Genomic DNA, 26,892 nt, shown 5'->3' on the forward strand with positions numbered 1-26,892 from the left:
CTAACTTTCATTCTTGTCCTGCTGCATTCCCCCCTGACACCGCCGAGCGCCAGTAGATTATAATAGTGGCCAGCCGTGTATCATGCCAACGTAAAGGGGATGCTTTTTTCGTCAGTGTTTGATGCCACAAGTCACTGCCCAAGCGCTGGATTCCGATGACTTCAGAGCGAGACAGGGTTGAACAAACTGGAGGAACCGTTCAAGTGCCGTCTTCCTTTGTAAGATTGGCGTAGTAATCAACCACAAAGCTGGCCATCCTGTGACATCATCCATCCACTGAGTGAGAGCATACGTGTCGGCCAGTCTGGTCCTGTTGATCAATGTTTACTTATTCAAGAAACACTCGCAGTCCCGGAGAGTGACCTCACATGGTGCGTTGGTAAATTCAGTCTGATGCTCTACACTAAAATGAGAGACATGTTGGTCGGAGAAATGGAGCATTACATTTCTATATGAATTAATGAACATTTAAGTTAATCACACATTCACTCCGCTCAGCGCTTTGCTGCTTTGTTTCCCCAAACAATCTAAGAGTGCACTGCTCTGGATAACCGAATGGTACATTTAGACTGCGTTACAAATGTACAAATTGCCCAGTCTGTGCCACAGTGCGCTCCGGCACACGAAATGAGTATTTCTGGATGCACCACTTGCATCATCTTCCTCCATTGTCTAAAACAAGCCAACAGAACTTGCAAGCTAGAACTAGCTAATGTCTGTGGAGAATTGTTTTGCCTCCAGCTAAGCCCCGCCCACCAAAAAATGTCACACTGTTTACTAATAGTTAAAGGGTCTATAGCCTAACCTAAATCTGGTAGTTAAAGGGTTGATTGTTAGAATATGCTATCTTAAAAGGGGGCCACCCATCAGTCAGTACAGGTCAGTCATTTTGAAGGAGACACACACAGATACAGATTTCCCTGTGTGCTCTGTCGACGACCCTAAATGCTGCTCTTCACTGAGGTGTGATCATGTTCAAAGACAAACACATTTTAGAATTTAATTATAAAATGGATCAGTTCAAGAAAAACTCCACCTGTTGCTGTGGACGTCAAAAAAGTGTCACCTTTGCTCCCGAAACACAGAAAGAAAGGATGCAAATGTTCCTCCTGTCACGTACCAGTATCACCTGAGTGTAGCGCAAGCCAAATATGTGTTATAACTGCCTGTTTATTGTTTTATATGAACACCATTCATTTTGTATTCCATTTTAAATTACATTCATTCAACCTTTCTTTTGATATTGTCATACTGAGGCCAAGTTTCTATCTACTGTTTTATTGAAAGACATTTGAATGACTGTGTGTTTATTTCAATCATTTTATGACAAGGCCAAAGTGACCCTGGTTGGTTTTAGCATATCAGTTCAGTTCAGACAACTTTATTTATCCCAGAAGGGCCATGTGAAATTTGGCACAGTGGTAGAGGGTCATGGGAGGATGCGAATGAAGCAATATTACATCAATTGACCAAAGGGGGGCGCTATAGCAACGACTGAAATTGCAAACTTTGAATGGGCGTATCTCATGCCCCGTATGTCGTAGAGACATGAAACTTTGCACAGAGATGCCTCTCCTCATGAGGAACAAATTTGCCTCAAGAATCCATAACTTCTGGTTCTATAGATTTGCTGCCATTTTGAATTTTTTGAAAAACACTTAAATCGATCTCTTCCTAGGAAGTTTGACCGATCTGCATGAAACTCGGTGAACATAATCTAGGGACCAATATCTAAAGTTCCCTCTTGGCAAAAGTTGGAAAACTTACTAAAACTGAGCTCAACCTACCTCAACTACTAACGTACAGTTTTAGCCCACTAACTATCCCACTATTGGCAATGGTACTACTGTACTTTCAATAAAGCAATCGTACTATCAAATTCACAAAAACTCTGTCTGAATACATTGCTCTTCTTAATGGGTTCAGTTGACTATTTAATCTGCAATTTCCTATGACCTGTATCCCAAACACACACCATGTGAAACTGTACGTGGACAACTGTGCACTCAGTGGGTATGGACTAGTTGGTAATCTTTTGAGAAGAAATAAGTACAGCATAAACATTTTGCTATGATGGTTGTTTCATACAGTAGCCAGTTTTTTCTGGGGTCCTCGGTCAGTAGTCCTTGTATGTTAAACACTGTATGTTTGTAGGATGAAGGTTGAGCTTCAGCCTACACCTTTTTAGCCAGTATGTTTAGTTTTTCTTTTGGTTTAATGTGTTATTGTTTATTCTCCATTATGAGCATACATTTTGGAAAACTGTTAGTAAGCACATAGGTAAATTACTGCAGACTGCTATGATTGTTTAAATGTAAAATCTATAAAGTAGGTATAGCTGTCATAATGATTCTGAAATGTTGTGGGGTCAAAGCATAATACATCATCTACGTTATCCTACTCTGTGTACGTATGTGAGTCAACCAAAGTCCATTAATTCCTATGAGAGTCTCCATGATATCCAATGTGTTTGGGAAATTCCTCCTTCACTTTTTGTCTCTATACTGCTCCATGTGCATATAAAAAAGGAGCTTTCCATGTCTGTGGTAGAGTTTCAATTGGGGCTGTCAAACAATGAATTTTTTGAAATTGTGATTAATCACTGAATTACAGTAGTTAATCATGATTAGCCACATTTTTCATCACATGTATAAAATTCCATTATTTTCCATTTTCCATTACCATTTTCCATTAATTTCTAAACAGTTTTGAAGTCCATTTTAACAAAGTAAAGCAATTCTTACCAGACTCTACTGATTGCAAAATGCAAAAATGTACTTTATGATCTTGACTTTTAGACTCATTTCTTCTAAATCTGTGCTGCACTGCTACAACAACTTAGAGGTAGGAGACAACTTCAAAGACTAAAATACAGTGGGTTTTTTTTCTTTTGAAAGTATTACACTGTTCCACATTAAGAAACATGCAATGTACAAAATCTGCAGCACATTTCACTAAAGTGCTTAACAAAAAAAATAGTCCATTGCTCCGTTAACTTTGAGTTTATTTGAAAACCGCAAACAGTTTATGGTTCACAACAGAAAAACTGATGACTCAATCATCACTGTGCTACAGCTTGCTTGAACTAACAAAACAAAACAAAAAATATTTAGAATACTTGGTATGCAATTAGTTACCATACATTGTCATGTACTGTAGTAAACTTTTTTGATTTGGTCTCATCCACAGGTCTTTTGCAGTAAGCTCATTCATCCAAAATTGTGCTTTGCAGGCTTTGGCGTTATGGTTGGATGTGTATGCTCAGCTCATAGATGGTAGCTCAAACTTGAATTACTTTGATGTTTTTTTTATTCCACTTGACACAAGGTGCAAATTACTTTGGACTTGTAAACTGAGTTGTCTGGTTTTTAAAGTGAAATGAGACATTCAAAAGCACTGTGGCGTCATTATTTTCCATTACTGCTTCAACAGGAAGCTGCTGCAGCCGCTGTAAACATGATTACCTAACAGGATAAGCTGTAAATAAAATGAATGAATAAATTAGCCTAGCAGCTAGCGGAGTTTTCCTCTACTTATAGCTTAACAAATTGCATGTATCATTTATACTTTTTGTTATTCACCGTTGGTTTAAGTCACTGCATCAGCTGCATGCACATTCTGTCTGTCTAATTGAAACACAATTTAAAGTTACTACAGTGAGAAGTTAGCGGAGTGAGATGCGTGTCCTGGCAGGTCACTACATCCTGTTATATCTCATAATGGCGTGGTTTACATACGACATGTGTTTTGTCTGCTGACCCCTAATTTCTCCAAAATCGAAAATATTTATTCACAGCTGATTGATTCCAGTGTAATTAATGTTGTCTTCATCATTTTTCTTGGCTGCTTGCCCTTTTTGGCACCTCTGTGTTGGTTTCATTTTTCAGCTCTGGAGATGGCCACTTGGTAAAGCCATGGTTACCTTACTAACATTGTCGCTGTGGTAGAGACTTGTAAATTACTATATATATATATATATATATATATATATATATATATATATATATATATATATATATATATATATATATATATATATATATATATATAAATATATATAAATATATATAAATATATATATATATATATATATATATATATATATATATATATATATATATATATATATATATATAAAAATATATATAAATAAATATAACCTTAATAATATTTAGACAGGTGAATTATGTAAACATTCACCCCTCTTCAGTTGTCATGAACAAGAAAATTAGCCATGGAGACTAAACTGTCTTTTGTATCAGGCTGTAGACATGATTATTTTTGCTGTAAATTTGGGGATTTGAACGTGGGGGTCTATGGGGATTGACTGACTTCTGGAGCCAGCCTCAAGTGGCCATTCAAAGAACTGCAGTTCATTTTTTTTTAGCCCCTGAAGCCGCTGCAGTGGTTTAACTAGGGTGTGTAGAAGGAGCAAAAAGCAGCATGTGTTATGATCCGACCTTAATTGCATCGCAATTACCCGTAAAGATGCATTTCCTTGTTTTAACAGACTCTGTATTTTACACGGAAATATGGACACAAAGCAAAATTGTGGAAACAAGGCGTAAAGTAGCATAGAAGATGCCTTCAAGTACCTTTTTTTAAAAAAAAAAAAAAAAAAAAAAAAAAAAAAATATTTGAGTGCAGGTGACAATATTCCCCAGACAGAATATTTCATTACATAATGCTAGTAAATCCACATTTGGTACTTTTATATGAACAGTTGTATTCACAGTATGTTTGCTATGTTTCTGTTTCAGCTGCTGGAGGTGACTGGTGCTATGGTGGCTGCGGTAAGTACAGACAGATATCTCACGTATTGGATGAATTGGATCAAACTAACATCTGTCCACAGTAGCTGATGATATTAAGAGCTTCTCTTACTTTTACAGAGCACACCCCAAGCCACTGGGGAGATATCTCTGGTGCTTTCTGCGGAGGCCAAAGGCAGTCTCCTGTTAATATAATCCCCAGCCTTGCTCAGACTGACCCTCAACTGCATAACTTCACCTTCGTCAACTTCTCCTCTCCGCACACCCTCAAGTCCATCACAAACACTGGAAAAACAGGTACACCAACTGAGTATCCCAAGTGCTTTTTGTATGGTGTACTATGAACAGTAGCCTGTTTGTCACAGATGTTGGTACAGTTATACAAATTGTATGAAATATGCACGTAGCCACTGTGAAGTCATTCACTGGTTTGTGGACTCCATTTTGAAACCTCAAGTTTGGCAATTTGGCATCTTGGATTTTTGGAAATAGAAGAGGCCATATTCAGACGAGAGAATGGAAATAACCCTAACGCTAGCTGCTAGCTTGGTTAGCCTGGTGTATTTACAGCTAAGGTTAACAATGATAATGCTACTGCTAATTTTTGCTAGCGGAAAACAGTCTTTAAACTATTAAAACAAAATGTACTTACTGGAAAAGTTGAATGTCTGACTCCTCAAAAGGTCTTTTAGTACAACCAAATGGTGATAAGACTTTTTAGGTGACCAAAACGCATGGCCATGGGCATACTTGGTGAATCTGGGGTTATGCTCATAGACTACAATAATGGACATAGCTAGCCACTACCACTTCACTACCGAGCGTCACTCCAAATCAAGTTACACTCACAGCTGTGGAGGGCACTCCTGATTAAGGGGAAGTGTATGAAAGAGAAGCCAAACCATGGGACGCCCTCGCCACTCTACCGGAAGAAGGAAGCAGATGTAACCATGGATACCGGTAGATGCTTTGTGAAAGCAAAATAGAGCAACAGGCTATTAAAAAAACATTTAAATATTAATTAAAATGAGTTAAATTTAAAAAACAAACAAAAAAAACAAAAAACTTTAAGTCAGATAAGAGATACAGTGTATTCGAAGATTGATTAACTGCTTTGTTTTTTCTTCTGTCCCTGTGAACACATAATTATATACATTGTTTTAAATCATGAGAATGGGATGAGTGAGTTTTTATACAGTTTTGAATAGTTAATTTAAGCATATGGACGTGTAGGTTTTCATCTTTTGACACCAAACATTCTGTGAGTTTGTTTGAGACTGTAAAGTCAATGTGAGGAAAACAAATGTGAGTGTTTGATCTAAAATATTTTCCAAAGTAGAAAGATGGAACTCTTACAGTATGTTGTTTCCTCTATTGTGATGTTGCGCTTCCTGCTGGGCTCATCAGAAGCCTGCACTGATGCACACTCACTATCTAAGGGCTGAGCAGTCCACTCGCACTCAGCAATAATTGGTTTGGGACGGCCCTTAATATGGCGAAGCTTCGCGTGACCGCGCAAACAGAGGGGGAGTGAATAGGGCGAGGGGATAGGGGCCGGTTTGGGATTGGGCCTTGGGGTTCTGTGGGGATTGACTCATCCAGGAAGTCAGCCTCAAGTGGTCATTCAAAGAATTGCAGTTTTTGGCACCTGCATGTTGGCTTCCTGAGGTTACCACTGGGCACAAAGCCATTCACATGATAATTGATTGTGTACTTCAGTGAGATAGCCACCTTCAAAATCTGGTGTGAAAATAACTTCCTGGTGTTAAATACCAAAAAGACAAAAGAGATGATTTTTGATCCTAGAGAAATTGCAGCTCATGACCTGGTAATCATTGACAACTACGTTATTGAACAGGTGTCCTTGTATAAATACCTGGGCCTGATGGTGTCTAATAACCTAGGCTGGAGTGGTCATGTGGATTTCCTTTGTAACAGATTAGCTCAGAGACTACACTTTCTCAGAAGGCTGTTTGGGGTCCGAACCAAGATCATGCTACATTCTATAACGCTGTGTTAGCAAGTATCATAAGATACAGCATGGCAGCGTGGTTCGGCTCCCTCACAGTCCAGTGTAAGGCCAGACTTCAGAGAATGGTGACTACAGCTATGAAGATAGTGGGGAAACATGATCACTTCCAGTCCCTCCAGGCAATATATGAGGGAGCAGTTGTCAAGGGAGCAAATAAGATCCTGAGTGACCCTTCTCATGTTCTCTTTCAGGAGTATGAGCTGTTGATGTCAAGGAGGCGCTACAGAGCCAACAGGTGTAGGAGCAACCGGTTCAAATTGTCCTTTATTCCCACTTCCATTTTATTATTAAACAAACAAACAAACACCCCTCGTGGCAGAGCCCCTCCCTCCCCCCACTAGGGTAGTGGGGAGGCTTACTGCTGTGGATCCACTACCCTAGCCCCCCCTCCACCCCACCACCTGACCTCGGTCGGGTGGTGGGGAGGGCACACTGTGGTGGACCCACCTCCATTCTGGTAATTTTATATGGAACATATAACGTGGGCAAGAGGGGGGCTTATGGCTGCTGATCCCCTGCCCATCAAATTCCCCGTCAAATTCACTGTCAATTCACCGTTAATCACTGTTTACCATTGCTTATTACTGAATTCTCCTCAGTTATGCTAATAGGTGGTTGCCTGCTCACCTGCCGGCCCTGCAGTGCCCCCCTGGTTGAGCCGTATGTGCGCAGGGCTACTTATGCGTAAATGGTCTGGTTATTGTTGTTCTTATCTAGTGTTGTTCTTATTTGCACTATGGTCCCGCAACTGATTTAATATAATTTTAACTGGTTTACTGGTGTTTTTATTTGACCCCTGTATTTATTTGTTTTATATGCACTCACTTGCACTTTGAGACAGACCAGTGCAATACCTGTAGTTCCCTTGTTTGTAGCCTTACAAACTCTTGCAACAGGAGTCTGCAACTGTAACACACTCAGCGCACTATGTTGGCTGTATGTATGTGTGTCAGTAAAACTTATCTTAACTTCTGTATAAGCCGACTGTAACTATGTACACATGCTTCTTGATCTTTAGTGAAATGCATTTTGGAGGAAAATCAAGTTGAAGTGAGTGGAGGTGGACTCAATGGAACTTATTCTACAGTTCAGTTTCACTTTCACTGGGGCGACACAGAACATCATCCAGGTTCAGAGCACATGATTGATGGGCACAGATATCCAATGGAGGTACAGTATTGTTTGGCATTCATTATAAGCAAAATACTTCTCTTTATAAACAGATTTTTTTTATATATATACCTTGCTTTTGTCTCATCAATCCATGTAATCTTTTGCAGATGCACATTGTCAGTCTGAAGAAAGGTTTTTCTGTGGAGGATGCCACAGCCCACCCAGAGGGAATTGCTGTTCTTGGGTTTTTCATGAACGTATGTCCTACAGTTGGTATTATAATTATTCCAAAGACAAGTGTTACTTTACGCTAAACATTTAATAAGCAGGCATCGAAACCGCCACCAAAACATTTACAGTATAAAGTTTTCACTTGTAAAAATCTGGATCAAATTCATGTCTTTAGATCACAGGTCATGCATTGGCTCTCTGATAGCTCCATCTGAATGCAAACCATCCATTCAAATACTGATGACCTCCCTGAAACTAAGTTTACAAAACATACAGTGAAAAAAAAATTAAATTTCACTTTTATTTTTGCATCCATTTAAGTTAAAGATCTAAGCATGTTTTTTATACATGCAAAGGCTTATTTCTTTCAAATGTTGGTTGCAAATTTATTAAAAACTGTCATTGAGCACGTCTCATGCTGGTAAAACAGGACCATGACCGCACAGGTGTGGCTTGAAACAGTAAGAATGAAAAGCCACTCTTACTTTGCAGTTTCACATGACTAGTGCTACAGATGCCCCAAAGAATCAGTCAGTATCTGACTTGACACCATTTGTCTCATGCAGTGTGACACATCTCCTTCACACAGAGTTCGTCAGGTTGTTGATTGTGGCCTGTGGAATGCTGACCCGCATCACTTCAAAGGCTGCGTGAAGCTGCTGGATATTGACAGGAACTTTAGGCCGTGTAAGAACTGTGATATTTTCAGCTTCCAGGAATTGTGTACAGATCATTGCAAAATGGGGCCGTGAATAATTCTGCGACATGAGGTCATGGCGGTGGATGAATGGCATGACAACAGGTTTCGGAATCTCATCACGGTATCTCGGTGCATTCAAACTGCCATCAATAAAATACCCCTGTCTGTTGACCATAGTTGAAGCCATCCCGTACCACAGCATTTGTGAAAAGAGCGTTTCTCCAAAGCGCTAGATGCCATCGAAGGTGAGCATTGTTGGCTCTGTCAGTTATGACGACAAACTGCTGTCAAGGTGAGGACAGCAAGCATGCAGATGAGCTTCTCTGAGATGATTTGTGCAGAAAGTTTTCAGTTTTGCAAAGCAGTTGTTGCATCAGCTGTTTGTGTAAGTGGTAATATGCAGTTTAATCAGTGCCTTGATATGCAGCACCTGTCAGGTAGATTTATTTATCGTCTTGGAGGAGAAGTGCTCACAAACACAGATTTTACCAAATTTGTAACCACATTTTGAGAGAAATAAGTCTTCTGTGAAAGCAGAATAACTTAAAGCTGTGAGACAAAGGAGCAAACAAAGGTTTTGCATTAAAAATTTGTTCATTGTACATGCACAATGGAAAGAGTAAATTTACACATGATCAAACTAGTAATAAAAGTGTAATCATTATGTTCTCTTTCTTTCTCTAAGGCAACAGAAGATGGAGATATGCTGGGACCATGGGGCAATTTCACATCTCTCCTGACAAGGACCATATGTAGGTGTTTGTCTCTTGCATCATTATGGCAATCCAGCTAGTTGCCATAATTTGTATTGCTGTTCCTTTTATTACCTTGGCATGTGTTACATGTACACACCTTGGCACCTTGGTGCCAACAGCTGCCCTATCCAGTTTTGATGCATTTTCTCCATGCACAAAAACATCACAATGAGGGGTCACACCTTAGTGCTTGAAATATTTACCCTGTGGTTAACATAAGATGTCATGCAATTAAAAGTGTTGGCACTATGTGGAAGCACCTGAGGCAGGTTTAGTGCCAAACCAAAATATGGCTAATTGTTAGCTGTCTGTTACTTTCCTGTTCAACTGTTTTGAAATAGTTCCTCCTTCTGTATCTTATGACACATGTTTTCACAGGAGATCATACGTTCTGATTGTAAAGACATTCAGGTGACTAATTGGCGTAGGTGTTGTTGGGTTGAGATCTGCAATACTTTGACCATGACTGTTGATGGTGTGAAACTAAGCCACATCACTGCCATTTAATTACAGCCATTTTTGTTTCTCACATCTTTTTGCAGCCTCTGAAATTGAAATAAACTATACCATCTCCATCGATGACCTGATTGAAAATGTGAACCTCACAAAGTTCTATCGGTACAAGGGCTCCCTGACCACCCCCAACTGCAACGAAGCCGTCATGTGGACGGTCTTTCAAGAGCCAATCAACATCAACAAAAAACTGGTGAGTTGGCCATGTTTAGTCAACACATGCCCCTCCAGCACAAATGGAAATGTGAGAGCCTTTCAGACATTTGGAGTACTCGGATTTGTGGTGTCACAGCAGCCAAATCACACCACACACAAAGGCAAGGCAGCTTTATTTGTACAGCACAGTTCATACACAAGGGCAGTTCAAAGTGCTTTACAGAGCCATAAAATTAAAACATAAAAAAGATTTTAAAAAAAAAGGAAAAATTAATTACTGAATGATTTGCAATTTAAACAAAATCACAATTAAAGATAGGAAAAGTGCAGACAAGAGGAATAAAGATAAAAAGATTATTTAAAATGGTTTAAATTTGAGGTTAAAAATAAGAATGCAGACATTACAGGGTGGAGTAGGCTATTAAAAAGCAATGTTTTTAGCTTCGACTTAAAAGTGGTCAGAGTCAGGGCCTGTCTAACACCATCTGGGAGGTTATTTTAGGTTTGTGTTGCAACATAACAAAAATGCTGCTTCACCACGTTTTGTTCTGACTTTGGGACGTCAATAGGCCAGATCCAGATGTCCTCAGGGTCCTGTCATGTCACAAGCATGTCAGAGATATGTTTGGGTGCTGAGCCAGAGGGTGATTTATACACAAGCAGTGTAAGGATTTAAGAACTGGAGTGATGTGGTCATATTTCCTAGTTTTTGTCAGGACCCGAGCAGCAGCATTCTGAATGAGCTGGAGTTGCCGAACAGCTTGTTTTGAAAGTCCTACGAACAGACCATTGCAGTAATCTAATCTTCTGGAAATAAAGGCGTTATTCCTCTGACTCTAGCAACATTTTTAAAATAGTAGTAGGCAGATGACGTTTCGGATTTGATGTGGCTGTGGACATTTAAATCTAAGTCCAGGATAACACCAAGGTCTCTTGCTTGAGACTTAGTTATAAAAGAGAAGGGATTCGAGGTGAGAGCTGAACCTCTGTCTTCCTGTGTTCCAAACACAAGTATGTAAATACAGTGGAACCCGCTGATAGTGACAGTTACAGTGATCAGCTGCTTGGGACAGAATCATTCCCCTACAAATGCTGCCGACATTATCCTCTAATACTAATCTAGTAGCCCACTTACAGAGTTCATTTTAGGTCTTTCCATACTTGACAACATATAGAAAACACTTCAACGCAACTCTTTTTCTTTTCCCTTTACTCCCATGACAGTCTGCCTCGCAGTAACTCGCCTCCTTCCGGCTGTCTACCTGAGGTTGGTGTTGCGTCTCACTTAAGTTATGACAGGAGAATCATTTTCTCTCAAGGAAAAGCATAGTCTCCTCGAAGCTCGGGATTCAATGTCTTTATTATTCCTGAGGGGCAACTTATTGTGCAGTCAGCAGTATCGCAATATCACATGAAAGGCTCACGTCAGATAATTAAAGTAGCCCATGGCTTTTGGGACAAATCAGAGTTGTTTTTTTGCCTGTTTGTCCTGCAAGCTAGCATTTACCTGCTGCCACATGGAAGCAACCTGAACTCACTGAATGAGGTGTGACTGGGATCAGCCAGGACTGACTGGGCATTCTTCAGTGTTCTGATCACGGACACATTAGTCAAATCATTAGAAGTTGTGCCTACAATTTTGCTGCAAACCTTTACAATGCCCAGCAACATGTTTCTGTGCTTTAAATAAAAGCAGATAAAAAAAGGTGAGAAGTGATTCAATAAAACAGGAATAAAACATTTTCATGAAAGTACAATCAACATTAAAACATTAAAACTGAACGCACCCCTAATTATTTTATATTCATGTAATACATATACATATGTTAATAAGATAGTGATCAGGATGAGAAATAAAGCAAAAGAAAAACATAGAATTACCTGCCTGTATGCCTCCACTAACCAGTTTAGTTGCACTTACAGTTTATATCCATGTCCGTCCAGACTCATATGTAGCCAGACTCATATGTAGCTTCAAATATGGACGTTGCTGCAACCCCCGGCAGCACAGAAGATCTATACAATCAGCACAGACCCGAGATTAATGTCACCAATTCAGTATCTGACAAAATGTTTCCCCTTCTGTTCCTGAGTTATGATGTTTAGTAATGGCCAGAAAAGAGTGAAGCTGACCTTTTAAGATATAAAATGCCATCACTTCATTATTTTATCCTATTTGACATTTGTGTGAAATGTCATAACTAGTGCATGAATTTCTGAGTCATGGCCAAAAATGTGTTTTGTGAGGTCACAGTGAGTTTAGTTCAGTCCAAGGTGTGGTTTGTGCCTAATTCAAAGAAATTCCTTCACATCAGTCATTAGATTGTAGATTGTGATTGTGTTCATGAGAATGTGGTGGACAGACCTAAACCAGGCTGCAACCATGTGATTCAGTGTAGCTGCACCCAGTGGAACTGTCCCTCCCAGTTTCCTTGCCGTCAAGATGGCAGTGAAGATAACAAACAGGTGACTTATTCATCTGGTATTGTGTCTTACTTCAGTGGATCACAGCATATCAGGTATTAATCTGAGTCTGAACTGATAGAAATAAATAAATGGTACCAAAAAAAAAAACCCAACTAAAAATGAATATGTGGCTAAGGCGTCTATTGACAATCTCTCGCAGAGTGAGTGAATCTGAAAGCTCCACATTCCCATAAAAACACTTACAGAAAACAAAGATTTCTCGTCATTCACCTCTTGTACTGTAAATATATGTGTATGTGCAGGTGTGCCGTGAGAAATGTCCTGATAAAATAATCGAAAGGCATTGCAGAGGTGAATATGTATGGGGTTTTCCTTCGCGTTCTATGAGCAAACAAACACTAAGAAGCTGAAATCACCATCTTTATACAAGGCATTTTAGTGTTATCTCTGCAGTGCTTGTCTTGACTGGATTTGCAATAAAAGTTTTCTTTGTCTGAGACTGAGTAAAACTACTACTATTATGAGTAAACATGCAGTTAAAACAAACATTTTCATTATCATTGATATGTCATAACAATACATCTGTCAGCAGAGAGTGTGGAAGGTGGCAGTGGTTCCTGGCAGTCTCACTGCCTCACCGTTTCTACCCTAAGGCACTAACAATTACAACTATATTCTCATGCTGCCTTCAATAAACGTGTAACCAATCTGAGTTGGATGATAAAATACTGGACAGGATGTTTCCTATATCTGTACATTCCATTTTGTCTGGATATGACAAAAGAACACGGTACATACTGGTATATGCTGGTCGCTTGTTTCGATGATCGCGTTTGATAATCAGGATTGTTTTATTTTCCTGTAGACTCTTGACGGCAAAAGAAAACATAGGGCAAGCTCCATGTGACTGGAGAGACAAGAAACACGTTGGAGTCATATGTAGGTTGTGGAGTGAAACATGTTATCTCTCTTCATCTTATCTGCTGACAGCCATCAGCACTCTGCAGATAGTCAAGTGCACATTTCTCTGCGTGTCAGGTGGCTCAGCAGATGCATGACACTTTCACATCAGGTTCAGGAATACTACTAAAAATGTAGACAGTGAGCCAGAAGGAATGTAGTTGAATACATGATTAAGTAAAAGCTCAGAAACCACCATGGCTATCTTAAATCTTCCTTCCTTTTAAGTAGTGCTTATTGAAGTACTATTTTTATTGCCTTGTAATTTAATTTTTCATAGTGTGACCAAATAATCTTCAAGGATGAAAACATATGAAGCAGCTTGTAGAGGCTCATTTATGCTCAATGTTAGATTCAGACACGGGCCATGCCATTTATTTTGTCTGTACTTGTGCATGTTTTCTGAAAGCTTACGGATATGGATGAAATGGAGCAGTACCACTAGAGATCGTGGTGTCGGTTTATTGTAGTTGGAGCAAGATACAAACTTGGACACGATGAAGACATTTTTAAAATAGCAAAATTAATCAATTATATAGAGATTTTCTGTCAACATGTCGATGTATTTAATGGCTTCACAGACCAAAGAAGTGACCTTACCTGAACTCTGTAGACTGCTCATCATCTCTGTTTGAGGCAAGCAGCTCGAGGTCACATTGGCCTGTGCTAGCATAGCACACCCAGGTCTGACTGAATCGCAAGAATGCAACGTATAGGACACGTTATATCATTTCTTGATCTTTGGTTTTAAAAAATGTCCATCCTGAGTCCCACAGTGTCATAGGAGTGCAAAACTAAATCTATGGAGTACTCATTTAAAGGTACTCTTACCTTTCTTGCATTTCACACAGCACTTAGAAAAAATTTGAACATCCACAACTCCACCTCCCTCCAAAGGCCTACTCCCCCCTCCTCCATTACGTCTATGATAGACGTAGGTGTTGGCAAGGTAACGTTAGATACACGGAAGAGGAGATCGAGTGAAGCGTTACAACCAAGACAGTCGAACGCAACCCCAGAGTTTTAAAACTCAACCGGAGTCAGTGATGACTGATGAGTTTTAGAATAAAGTTACAGTGCTAACGTTAGATAGTAGCGTTAACGTTACTAGTAAGTGGAAATGCACAAGGAAGATAACGTTAATGTTTCAGAGGCTACGTTACAGTAGGCTAATGTTAGCCATTAGCAACTGGATGCTGTGTTGTCATATATAACGTTATAGCCTATGTTACATTAGAGGCAAACTAAAAATACCTGTCCAGCAGAAATTCTGCGACCATCTCGTCCCTTTTTAGCTCAAGATGAAGCTGCATAAGTCTTTGCCATCGCTCAAAAGCAGAGCCGATGAGTTTTGGCTCTTGCAGCATCGAGTTCTCGCTGTGGGGGGATGTTACGTCAGCAGTTACATCAGTCGGAGGGACCGAATGGATTGGATATGAGGGTTTTTTTTTTTTATCTCTGGTGGAATTCGCTTACATTTTAGTGTGCCATCAGCTCATTAATAGCATTTTACCCTAAACAAAGAGAAGCATAAAATTTACAGAAAAGTAAGTGTCGCTTTAAGCCACTGCCTCTCATGGAAATCTCACAGTAGAATCCCAGTGTGACAGTGCAAATATTTGTGAGAAACAATAGCCTAAAGCAGTCATAAGAACCCCAGACAATTTCAAAGGGAGTGTTAATTCCCTCAGGTTTTCTTTACAGTGATTAGAGCTCTGTGCTGACACCAAAGTATGTGCCCTTTTGCCTCATTTCAGTTCTCCACTGCAGATAGTATCCCCTCAGTGTAGGTGGGATTCTCAGGCGATTGCCATAGCAACACTGCATGAAACTGCCGCATCATCTTTCACAACACTCGCTGGGTCCTTTCATCTGCAACCAAACAGAGGAACATCTGATCTAAGGCAAATTGTGAGGCGTGGTTTTGCGAGATCCATTGTTTAAAATCTAGGTTGGGTAAATAAAAACATTGCAGTCACTATTGGCAGATGTTTGGCTATTTAAATGTTGGATTTGTGCAAGCTGTCCTGTGACACTTAAGTGACTGTTCTCTCTAACCGATCAGTTGTTAGCTCAATTGAATCCTCAGCTGAGGTGGTACCGAGAAAAGTACCCTGGCAACTCATGGCGTGTCTGTGTTGCCAAGAAACTCTGCCGCCCATTAATAACTTTAACACATATTTTTGCCAATAATGTTACTGTGGTGATCTGTATTAGAGAAATTTTTATTTTTATTTTGCTCTATTCTTAGCTTGAACGGTTTCCCGCAAAAGCAGGATACACCAATGTTTATCGGCCGACACAACCACTCAATGGACGTCGTGTATTTGCTTCCCCTGCAACTCCTTTACCTCCCAGTGAGTTGGAAAATCACTTGCATATATGACCCATAATATTCATGACACATTAAAGATGGCTGTTTTTCTACACTTTAGGTCCTCCATGGTGCTACGATGATCACTGCGGTATGTGTCAGTAGACTTGTACATACAAATCTGATGACTGGACAGTTTTAAATCAATAATGCTGTTGTAGGATTTGGTCCTCAACTTTGGTTTTCCTCTCTACCATCAGAGTATACGCCTTCTAACTGGCACCTTCTGCGTTACGCCCACTGCGATGGCGAACGCCAGTCACCTATCAACATTGAGGCGAAGAAGGCTGTGGAAGACAAGCATCTTGTAGAATTCACCTACACAAAGTTTGATGACAAACATTCCATGAAGTACATCATTAACACAGGCCACACAGGTTTGTTCTTTCATACTGTGGGCTGTTTCTGTCATACCTGGATTTTGGGTCTCTACGGCGGCATATTTACGCGCTTTAATGTTCAAAATGTCCGTGCTAGAACACTTGTATTCACCCTCTGTCTGAAACATTCTCTTTTAAGCCCATCTCCTGTAAAAGCCCAGTTTTCTTAGCTGTGGAATGACTGTAACAGAGTACAGTGGCACTTTCAACAGTGAAAAATCACTGATTGAAGCTTCTAAACTAAAATCTTCACGACCAGACAAGTTCCAGCAGGAATATCGTCCAAAACTAGGGAGAAATCATCATCGGCAACCAAGACTACTTGTTTCCCTGACATTAGCATGTGGCAAAATGAAGCATCTACTTGCAGCTGGGGAATGACAGTAATGCAGTACAGTGGCACTTTTTGTGCCAATAAAAGCTTCTAACCCCAACCAGACATGCTGCATGATGTGGGAGCATTCGATTTCTGTCAAGCGCCTCAGAAAAAATCAGGGTTGGCAAAAGTGCCAAACATTGAGTGGTTCGAGCCTTTTAAAGCTGAAAATTTGCTGCTTTTGTATGTATGTGTCATAGTAAACTACATATCATTTGGGTTTTAGACCGTCGGTTGGTTAAAATAAGTAAGTTAAAGAATCACTTTGGGTTGGGGAAATTTTAAGGAGCTATTTTCACCATTTTTTTCACACTTGTTTTTAGAAGATAGTAAAAGTAATTGTTGGCTGCAGCCCTGGTTATGATACATGTGGTTACTATTTGACGATGGTGTCCAAAATGACATGCAAAAAACTGTTGCCACTGAAAAGATAAGTCAGCAATGCAATTGTGAGATGACATTTCTGTTTGTTTGCCCTCTCCCTAGTTACTTTAACAGGCCCGTAAATAGCAATTTACATGTTTCCTTGTGCTCTCACTCAATTCCCAGTGAAGGTTGTACTGAAGGAGGATTTGGTCGAGGTCTCAGGGGGAGGTTTGGGACACGTCTACTCCACCCTTCAACTCCACTTCCATTGGGGCACTGAATCGCATGATGGCTCTGAGCACACAATGGATGCAAAAAGATACCCTATGGAGGTAGTTAAAAGAATTTAACTCCTGTGCTGCTGTATTAAGAGCATTGTTTCCAAATATATTTAGTTTTTGCCAGTGTGTGCTAGATGTCATTATTGTGTCTTATTCCAGATGCACATAGTGAACAAGAGGAAGGACTTAACTGTGGAGGAGGCAAAACAGACTCCCAATGGTCTGGCAGTGCTGGGATTCTTTATTGAGGTAAAATTTGGTGCATTTGTCTGTTTATGTAGTAAGACAGGAGTTGTGAACCAAATCCATACTATATGCTGACTGCAACAGTGCACTCAGTAGAGTGCAGGTCTCAAAAAGGTGTCCCAGAAGCTTTAAAAATAAGCCCCTTGCCTATTTTTGCCAAAGCTATGGCACGTTGTGCAAAACAGATCGAGTTTTTTTGCTAACAGGCACTGGATGTGGAACATAAAAACAATATAAGGATGAATTTACTTTTAACAACTAAAACAAAACCACAAATCTTTGATCCATGTTGTTCATAACTTGACATTGTCTGTAGGCGACAGCACAACAAAGTAGGAAATAAATAGCAATAATCAACACAACTAAGGCCCTAATCACAGAAAAGGCATTTTAGCAGGTGGAGGCAGCTTTTTGTAATTGTTTTTATTGAGAATTAAGGTTTTTGCTCCCTGTTTTTGTGTTGCTGCGTGCCTCATGTTTCTGCATTCTAGGCACCTGACATTTTGCCAGAGAGCTCTAAACTCCTTCAACTCTCAGGGTGGAAAGGCACCCTACGTCACCTCTTATTTCGTCATCTTTTTTTCCCATTGTCCATTCGGATGATTTAAGAGGCGGGCCTTCTGTGGTGGTCAGGACAACAAATTTACAGTTGGTTAACAATGAAGGAGATACTGGGGGTAGCGGTTGCTGGATACCCAGAGCTATACGGCCCGACGATAGACAGCAGGTTGTCAGAGTGCCTTGAGTCATCCTAAAATATGCCTGGGAACAGCCATCATGGAGGCAAAGCTCCTGGACCAACTGGTGGTACTCCCCGTGATCCACCCTCTTTTTTAGGGTCTCATGTACCTACACAGATCTGTTTCCCTGTGCCCAACGCACCATTTGCTGACAGCCTCTCACGCTCAACCAGAGCTACAGCAAGTACCCTCTGCCTGTCCATTTTAGTAACTGTCCACTAATAACTGTGAAATACAGAAAAATGAATTAATTACACAGGAAGGTTAGTGTGAGGAGATGGAGTGGTTGCCTTTCACTAGTGTCATTCAATTAAAAAAAAAAGGCAATGGGGTGCTGAAAAAAGAAACAATTTAACTATGAACGCTACTTACTTACATATGGTAGAAGCACAGATATTTATGGAAAATGACCAAATCAACAAAATTCACAAGTCTACAAAATCTGGCCAGCAAAACACACACTGGTTTGGAATGACACTGTGTGGCAGACTGGGTCACAGCTGCGTCCAGTGGAATTGTCCCTCCTGGCTCCCCTACAGTCAAAATAGCAGCGAAGATAACTAAAATAGGCATTTATTTGTCTTGTGTCGTGCCTTACCATACTGGATCTCAACATGTCAGGTATGGAATTAATCTGCGGATGCTCCGCTTCAAAATGAGACCAATCTTTACTATGGATGTCAGTTTTTGAGCCACAACGAAGGCCAAAATCTGGCCTGCAACAGACAGTAAGGCTTGTTGTGAGACGATTTGTGGGATACATAACGGCGCCTACCGGCCAGTTGAGAGTCAGCAATCAATGACAGCATTAAGTGTGAATCACTGTTACCATGACAGGTCCCTGAGGATACAGTCAGAAATGCACACACAAAACATACAGCTAATTGGTCCAGTAGTTTACGAGATTAGCTGCAGAAAGAGGCATACATACACACAACCTAGTTCACGATCCCCTTCAGGCTTACGCACGGCAGAGATAATTATAGAGTATACTAAGTTGATTACATAACTCATACAGTTAGTTTAGTTACTTGAAAAGTAGGTGTAAGTCATATTACATAACATCTTGTTAGTTTTCCATCTGTAATTCTGACTTTAATAATGAACTGGGCTAAACTCATTTCAGCTTTGTGTGGCAATTTTGTCAAGCAAGGCATCTGAAAGATGTAAAAGCCTGGAAAAAAAGTTGTGAAGATATTTTACCTTCCATCTGGTCTTGATGATGTGTAGGAATGCCCCCCCCCCCCCCCCCCCCAAACACAGAATACTATTTCACGCTTGGCAGACAGGAACCAAAGAAAAATCTACATTGTGCTGAGAACTGAAGTAGCACAGTTGTGGGGTGGGGGGGGGGTTGACAGGTGACAGTACATGCTGCAACATACCAGCCAACATACCTGGTATGTTGCAGGGTTGCTCTTAGTCATCACTAAGCATTTTAAGCATACAAAGTACCTGCACAGATGTATGTCTGTCATGCCTGACACCATGACAATGAAAATGCTACATCATTTTGCGAAATGTTGTACCATACATGTCAGATACAAAGCTGTTAAAAAAAAAACAATGAAAAATGCAGACTAAATGCAAATGTGGTGAATATGTATTACTATATAAACTGCAAAAAATCTGTCACATGTTCTATTGTTTGAGTTGTCTGAGTTTTCACGGCTTTTCTCAATGTCTATTTTCCAGCATAAGGGTACCCACAAAAGCAGTAGTGGCTCAGAACATTCTGAGGTAACTGATGTAGATTTCTTGGACCAGTAGATTATACTGCTTTATAGTCAAATGTTCCTAAATCCTTCACCATGTTTGTCTCTGTAGACATCTACCACGTCTGATACTGATCCCTGGAAAAAACTGACCGACCACTTTTCAGCTATTCAAAACATCAGTGAGTGCATACTTGTTTTGTTGTGAATAACATTAGAAACACAAATGGGCCACTAAATCTTGTGTGTTTTTGTGTCAATACAGGCTCAAAAGTTAATGTCACAGAGGAAATCTCGATTGATGACTTGCTGGGCGAAGTAAACCGAGGGGAATACTACCGCTACAATGGCTCCCTAACTACACCGACATGTGATGAAGCGGTGGTTTGGACAGTCTTTAAAGAGTCTATCAAGGTGGATGAAAAACTGGTACGTGCCTGTCATTATCTTGGTGTGTTTGGTGTGCCCCAGTAACCTTGTATTGAAATAATACACACTGGCACAACATTAAAACCACTGAGGGGTGAACTGAATAGCAATGATCATCTCATTACCATGCAATGTTCTGCTGTGAGACCTTGGGTCCTAACGTTCATGTTGATGCACAGCCCCTCATAGTAACGGCACTCCCTGATGGCAGTGGCCACCCAGCAGGACAATGCATTGTGCCATACCACAAAAACTGCTTAGGAATAACTTGAAGAACGTGACAAAGAGCTCAAGGCATTGATATGGCCTCCAAATGCCCCAGATCCCGATCTGATCGAGTATCCATGAAATGTGCCAATACCCCACCTCACCAACGCCCTCGTGCCAGACACCTCTTAGAGGTCCTGTGTCCATGTCTCGACAGGTCAGATCCTCACCACGAATAGGACTCAACTCTGACCTGTCGAGGTATGGACACAGGACCTCTAAGAGGTACAGGTGTGTCCCACGGAAGCTTGATCGTATTGGGGTCTGGGGAATTCGTAGGCCAGGTTGATGCCTTGAGTTCTTTGTCATGTTCCTCGTGACATTCCTGAGCAGTTTTTGCAGTGTGGCATTGGGTATTACCATACTGGGAGGGGGTGTACTTGGTCTGAAACAGTGTTTGGGTTAGTGGTGTGAGTCAAGAGGCATCCACGTGAATGCTGGGACCAGAAGTTTCACAGCAGAACATTTCATTGTAGCATGATGATCAATGTTATTAGCTTAAGCTGACAGGTTTTAATGTTGTGGCTGATCGGTGTAACTTAACTTGACTGCCAATGACTGCTGATGTCCATGAGTCAGATGTCACTGCCAGATACTTGGTATCTTCCCTGTTGATGCTATACTTGATCTGCGCTACCTTCACCTCTTGCTTGTGTCAAATGCTATGTTGTCTTCAGTCTGGTTGTTAGGAAGATAAACATACACTCGAATTGATTAACATCAGATGAATCTGGCAGGATTTCAAAGCAAGAACATTGAAACTTATCAGCCTCTATGTATCTTCGGAATAAGCAGGCAATTCCCCCGCTTTGATTGAAATAGCAGTTATCAGTTTAATCAGCTACTGCTGGCTCCCTGTATGATGTTTCAGTGTAGAGCAGGAAGAGATAAACATGTGACTGAGTGCTTTTTGAAAAAATGCAGGCCAATAACACATTGTGGGTTTACTTGCTTTCATATTATGTTGTGTTATTTAATCTATCCTGGAATTAATGAGCAGTGAATCATTTGATCTTATAATTACATGCTGGGAAAGGTGTTGACCCAGTTCTCACCTCCATCAGAGTCACTGACAGTAGTTATAATAGCAGGTAATCCTTGCCCAGTCTTTAAGTGATGATAGCACCCTGTTTTTTTCATATGTAAAAAAAAAACAAAAAACTGGTTTTGCCTAGTACAAAAGAAAAGGCAATTGTTAGTCTGTGGGGCTGTAAATTTTGTGACACTCACTAGTTTGAGAACTCTGTTTTGGCCTATCCCTACACCTATCTTCAGTATTAAACAGGAAAACACAACCCTACACCAATCTAGGGCTGCCCCCTGAAAGACAGATTTGTATCATCAGTCAGAGACCCCTCAGTCGATTCAGATTGCGTCAAATCAAGCAGGAGGATAGTTTTTTTCTTTTGGTTGTTTTTTGCCAGTCAGTGTGAATTGTACTTGTGGGGATGTTTTGGTCCAAGATTTTGCTGCAGCTGCCGCTTTCATGCTGCTCTTTGGTACAGGCAGCTGCGGACACCAGGCCTCCAAGAAGTGCGCCAGGCCTTGAAGCCTATGTCCGTAGTGGCCAAACCGTGGTACTGCAGTCTACAGGGTCTGTCACATTATGCCATGGGGCCCAAAAAGACCCTTTTCCATAGACTTACATTGGGAAATAGACATCTATAAATCAGTGGATAATATATATATATATATTTTTTTTTAACATAACAACCCCTGCGAAATGATTCATTTCACTATCAGGATTTAATCTGTTCGACCTGGTAACATTAATTTCATCCCGTTCAACTTGGAGGAGCACTTAACCATAAGTCAGCTGCTTGGCCGTGTTTGGCCATGCTCAGCAGCCACAATTCTCTAGGGCGCTTGCTCTATGGGGCCAGTGATGTGGAGGCAGTGCCGATCATCCTGGTAATTTCATACACCAGAAATAGAGCCCTTGGCTTCTTGCACCACTGAGCAACTTTATGGAAATCAATGGGGTGAGGAGGAGAGGCTTTGCCTTGTAAGGCTTCGAAATAATGTTTTCCTCTGACTTCATCTTAGAAGTGGTGAATTTACAGCTCACAGTAACTTAATATGATACAGTCTGATTTTTTTTTTAAATAGCTAGTGTCAGCAAAAATTGTTGTTGCACATTTTGAATAAACTGTATTACATGATTGTCACTTAACGTTCCGCAACAAATGTTGCAAATACACACAAAAAGATTTTCAATGGACCGCAAAGCTACAACATATGCTATATGCACATTATCAATGGATGAATGCACTGGTTGGCTTGAATGCAGCTCAACATCAGCGTGCAATCAACTTGAAAAGGCACCGATCAACAGGGTTCCTCATTATGACGAACTTCTGTTTATCCTGTCAAGACATAGTGTGTGCATGACTGACCCCACCATCAAAACAACTTATAGACCAATATACCATGACGTCGCAACCACTTGCGGGTAGAAAACTGGCAACTGATCACAATTGTAGAGATAGGTAAAATTGAGGAGCTTGTTAATATCTGTGTCATTTTCAGTTATACCTGTAACATTTAAAGATATGTAGATTAACACGGTGGTCCAACCTATCTGATGTTTCTATTCTAAATATATTGTACACTTAAATTGTTATGGGCTTTTTTTGGGGGTGGCTAAAACCAACTAATTCAGGCAACGTCTGACAATTGCTGTTAGATGTTTACTTAGGTGGCGCAAGGATTTTCTCCCCAGAAGTTATTACTGCTGGAACAGGGTAACTCGTATTGGATGTCCAAGTCAGAAGAATGGAACTAACTTAAGTCTGTTTAACAAAAGCTAATACTTTCTTTAACCTCACCAGATGACGAAGTTCTCAACTGAAGCCGGATATCACAACGTGTATCGGCCTACGCAGCTTCTTCATAACAGGAAAGTCTACTCCACCAAATCAGCATCCAGTGCCTCTGGTCCCATCACATTGCTTCTGCTGCTGGCATGTCTTTATACCTTTTCATATAACTTGCACATGTGAGAAGGTCAGTTAATTGAAACTGCTATAAAGAAGTATATTGCACTAATTGCTTATCTTGCACTTTTAAGTTTATTATTCCAATATTTCTTGCTTCACTGGGGATTTCAATTTAAATACATTTCAGTATTCAGTTATGTAATCTCATAATCAAGGCATTGGTAACTATAGGCTGACAAAAAAAGCTTCATTTTAATTTTTTTTTTTCTGTTTTATCAGACTCTAGGGTGCTGCAGTTCTAATAATGTTGTTTAATAATACTGTTTTGACCACTCATCCATTTTAAATTCAACTACAGTAGTAGTAATATTAATGGCATGATTTGTAAGTATGGTGGGTCATAATTGATCATGTACAGCAGTACCAATAAGAATCAACTAAATCTCAGGTAATTCAAGACTACTGTGTGATATGCTGAATGATTCAATGATTACAGTTGTTGACTGCGCAGAACACAGACAAAGAAAATTTAATATTGCAGTAAGTGTTCTTGTGTTTTCATCAATGGGCAATGCACTATACCATTGTAACCACTTAAAAAAATAAGAATTGAATTAAAAATAAATAAATATATCAGCGCCGTTTGGGTGTAAATGCTTCCATGAATTGCCATTTGTGTTATTGTTCTGCAGCATTATGTCATTGTGGATAAGAACAAATGTCAAGTAAGCAGCTACCTACATAACCTGTTGTTGTGCTATTAAAGCTGCTGCAAATATTATCAGTCAATTTCAGTCCTTTTAAAGTGTTGGAAATTTGAAACAGTACATTAATTCAAAATCAAACACTTTAAGAACAATACAAGCTGATAAAATGGTACCACACCTTTCAAGAGTCAAAATATAATTGAATCATTTTCTGTAGCCACTTATCCTGGTAGGGGTTGCGGGAGCCTATCCCAGCTGACATTGGGCCAGAGGCAGGGTACACCCTGGACAGGTCACCAGGGCCCAGTATTTCAAAGTTATCTGATAGGATTATCCTGGCCGGATTGGATTAAATCCTGATCTGATCTGAAAACTGGGTATTTCAACACAGATCAAGAGGATCCTGATCCTGAGGATCAGGATTCAGTTCTGGTAATCCAATCCTCCCTTTAATCCAGATAAAGGCTGCATTTGGGTATTTCAAAAGTTAAGGCAGAGATCTGTATCAATTTGATACCAAATTTCAGGATTATTTGGATCCCACCTCAGAGGTGGATTTGACAAAGCCTCAGCTCCACTTCTCCTAGATATTGATACTCAAGATGTTCATTACACTTCATCTAAATTAGTGTTTTAGTTGTAAGTAATTTCAAGCATAGAAAAATATTGTTTGGCCATACTTCCTGAAACTGCTGTAAATAAGAGTAACAAATACAGACCTATTTCTCAACGTCTAGTTTCACCTAACATTATAACCTGTTTGTACCAAAACATCCAACATATGTTTGTGGTCAGACAAAGGCAAGGAAATGCAGTGCAAAGCAAATTTATTTGTATAGCACATTCTTTTCTTTACATAGCGTGCAAGAAACAACACAGGGATTAACATAATAAGCACATGGCAATTCAAACAAAGTACTAAAAAGCAATTAGAAACAAATATGTGTGCACTTGCATTTTTCCAATGTTACATCACATGTTTGAGGGGGGGGGGAAGTAATAGCTCAACTATGTCCTGAAAAAACATTGCTGTATGTCTCAATTTAAATCACATTTAAGCACTTTCAATGTATATTTTCGTGCTTCTGATTTAATGAAGATAAATTTTACTTAATTCAGATAAGCTTGAAAATGCACCTTTTAAAATGCCTGGGAAGTGCTTGACTGTGATTTTATAACATGCAGCAATGTATTTCAGGAAGTGTTTGTGATTATTTTACTTCATCAAATCAGATGCTATAGTGCTATATGTTTAGTGGGAGCCTTCTACAAAAGGGGATACATTTCCAGGGATTTCCAGCATTCGACCTGTTGTCTTCATTAGCAGTGGCATTGCTGAGTGGTCCATGGGTGTGAGTGTATTCTGAAAGTAGAAGTAGAGTGTGTATGAGCATATCTTTATCATTGTCAGGAATCCACAATAGTCAGAGAAATTGTTTAAGTAACGTTACAGAAAAGCATATCATCAGCATTACTGTAGCATACCCAAACTCAATCCTCTGACACTTCTGAATGAACCGCAAAATTCATATTAGTACCGTGTATTTTTCCAATACTGCAGCAGTCTGCTCTGCACACATGTAAAAAAAAATAAATAAATAAATAAAAAAGTCCGCTGTGTTGGCAATAACATAACGTTAAACTCTGGACAGGCTGGTGTTTAAAGAGTTGATGTAGAACGTACTTCAGATTAATTACCTTTTAAATTAAACCGTAGACCGCAAAATACATCAACAAAGCCAGCTACCTCGCTAGCCTACTGGCTACTTAACATGCAAGTCAATGGTGCCGCGTTAGCTACCGTTAGCATGACCTCGGCTCAATTTGAGAACGGTACGCCTACGTTTTAAGTAGGTGAAAATTCAAATAGCTGGCTCACATCAGATGGTGAGTGGCCTTCGTATGGTCTTAAAAACGCTACACATTAGACAACGGTATACTTACATTTTGATGCGAAAGCTGTGCTACCAACTGCTCCTTTCGTGGAGACAGAGCACAGCGGGTCATAATCTGAAAGCCACGCCCCCAAAGGGGAAACGTTTCAGATCCGGGGGCGGAGTCGTGAGATTTGGAAATCCATATCCAGTCAGACTGGGATCAAGGTGATCCACCCTGCCAATGTTTTGAAATACCCAGATACCCCCGCTGACAGGGGGAGAACATGCTGTGACTGCATCACTGTGCCACCCTGAATACAATAATTAACAATGATCCAGATCATCAAACACAAAGGGTCAATGCCATCACTTAACGGTATGGACCTGCTATCATTTACAAATCAGTGGATATTCTCATTTATCCAGGTCATAGTTATCTGACAGATGGTTTGAAAAAGGTATAAAATAAGCCACCCATGTGAAATTGGAAAAACCATCTCTCAATAGAGGAGGAGGTCTGCGACACCACCTATCCC

General features: G+C 40.1%; 1 protein-coding gene across 3 annotated transcripts in view; it reads left to right on the top strand.

Annotated features, from left to right (window-relative positions):
* LOC117246865 (uncharacterized) overlaps positions 1 to 24,413 on the top strand; it is a 30,960-nt gene extending 6,547 nt beyond the window's left edge. For all 3 annotated transcript variants that reach the window (XM_033610871.2, XM_033610872.2, XM_078163202.1), the window contains 15 exons: positions 4,761 to 4,793; positions 4,893 to 5,069; positions 7,823 to 7,974; positions 8,085 to 8,174; positions 9,534 to 9,600; positions 10,146 to 10,309; positions 15,911 to 16,016; positions 16,095 to 16,124; positions 16,234 to 16,410; positions 17,339 to 17,487; positions 17,596 to 17,685; positions 20,118 to 20,162; positions 20,250 to 20,319; positions 20,403 to 20,566; positions 23,665 to 24,413. In XM_033610871.2, coding sequence (XP_033466762.1) covers positions 4,761 to 4,793; positions 4,893 to 5,069; positions 7,823 to 7,974; positions 8,085 to 8,174; positions 9,534 to 9,600; positions 10,146 to 10,309; positions 15,911 to 16,016; positions 16,095 to 16,124; positions 16,234 to 16,410; positions 17,339 to 17,487; positions 17,596 to 17,685; positions 20,118 to 20,162; positions 20,250 to 20,319; positions 20,403 to 20,566; positions 23,665 to 23,835 — 1,685 coding nt within the window. In that variant the 3' untranslated portion in view covers positions 23,836 to 24,413. The remainder of the gene's footprint in view (positions 1 to 4,760; positions 4,794 to 4,892; positions 5,070 to 7,822; positions 7,975 to 8,084; positions 8,175 to 9,533; positions 9,601 to 10,145; positions 10,310 to 15,910; positions 16,017 to 16,094; positions 16,125 to 16,233; positions 16,411 to 17,338; positions 17,488 to 17,595; positions 17,686 to 20,117; positions 20,163 to 20,249; positions 20,320 to 20,402; positions 20,567 to 23,664) is intronic.
* Positions 24,414 to 26,892: the final 2,479 nt, after the last annotated feature.

The sequence above is a fragment of the Epinephelus lanceolatus genome, chromosome 21 (assembly GCF_041903045.1).
Source record: "Epinephelus lanceolatus isolate andai-2023 chromosome 21, ASM4190304v1, whole genome shotgun sequence".
Classification (NCBI taxonomy): Eukaryota; Metazoa; Chordata; class Actinopteri; order Perciformes; family Serranidae; genus Epinephelus; species Epinephelus lanceolatus.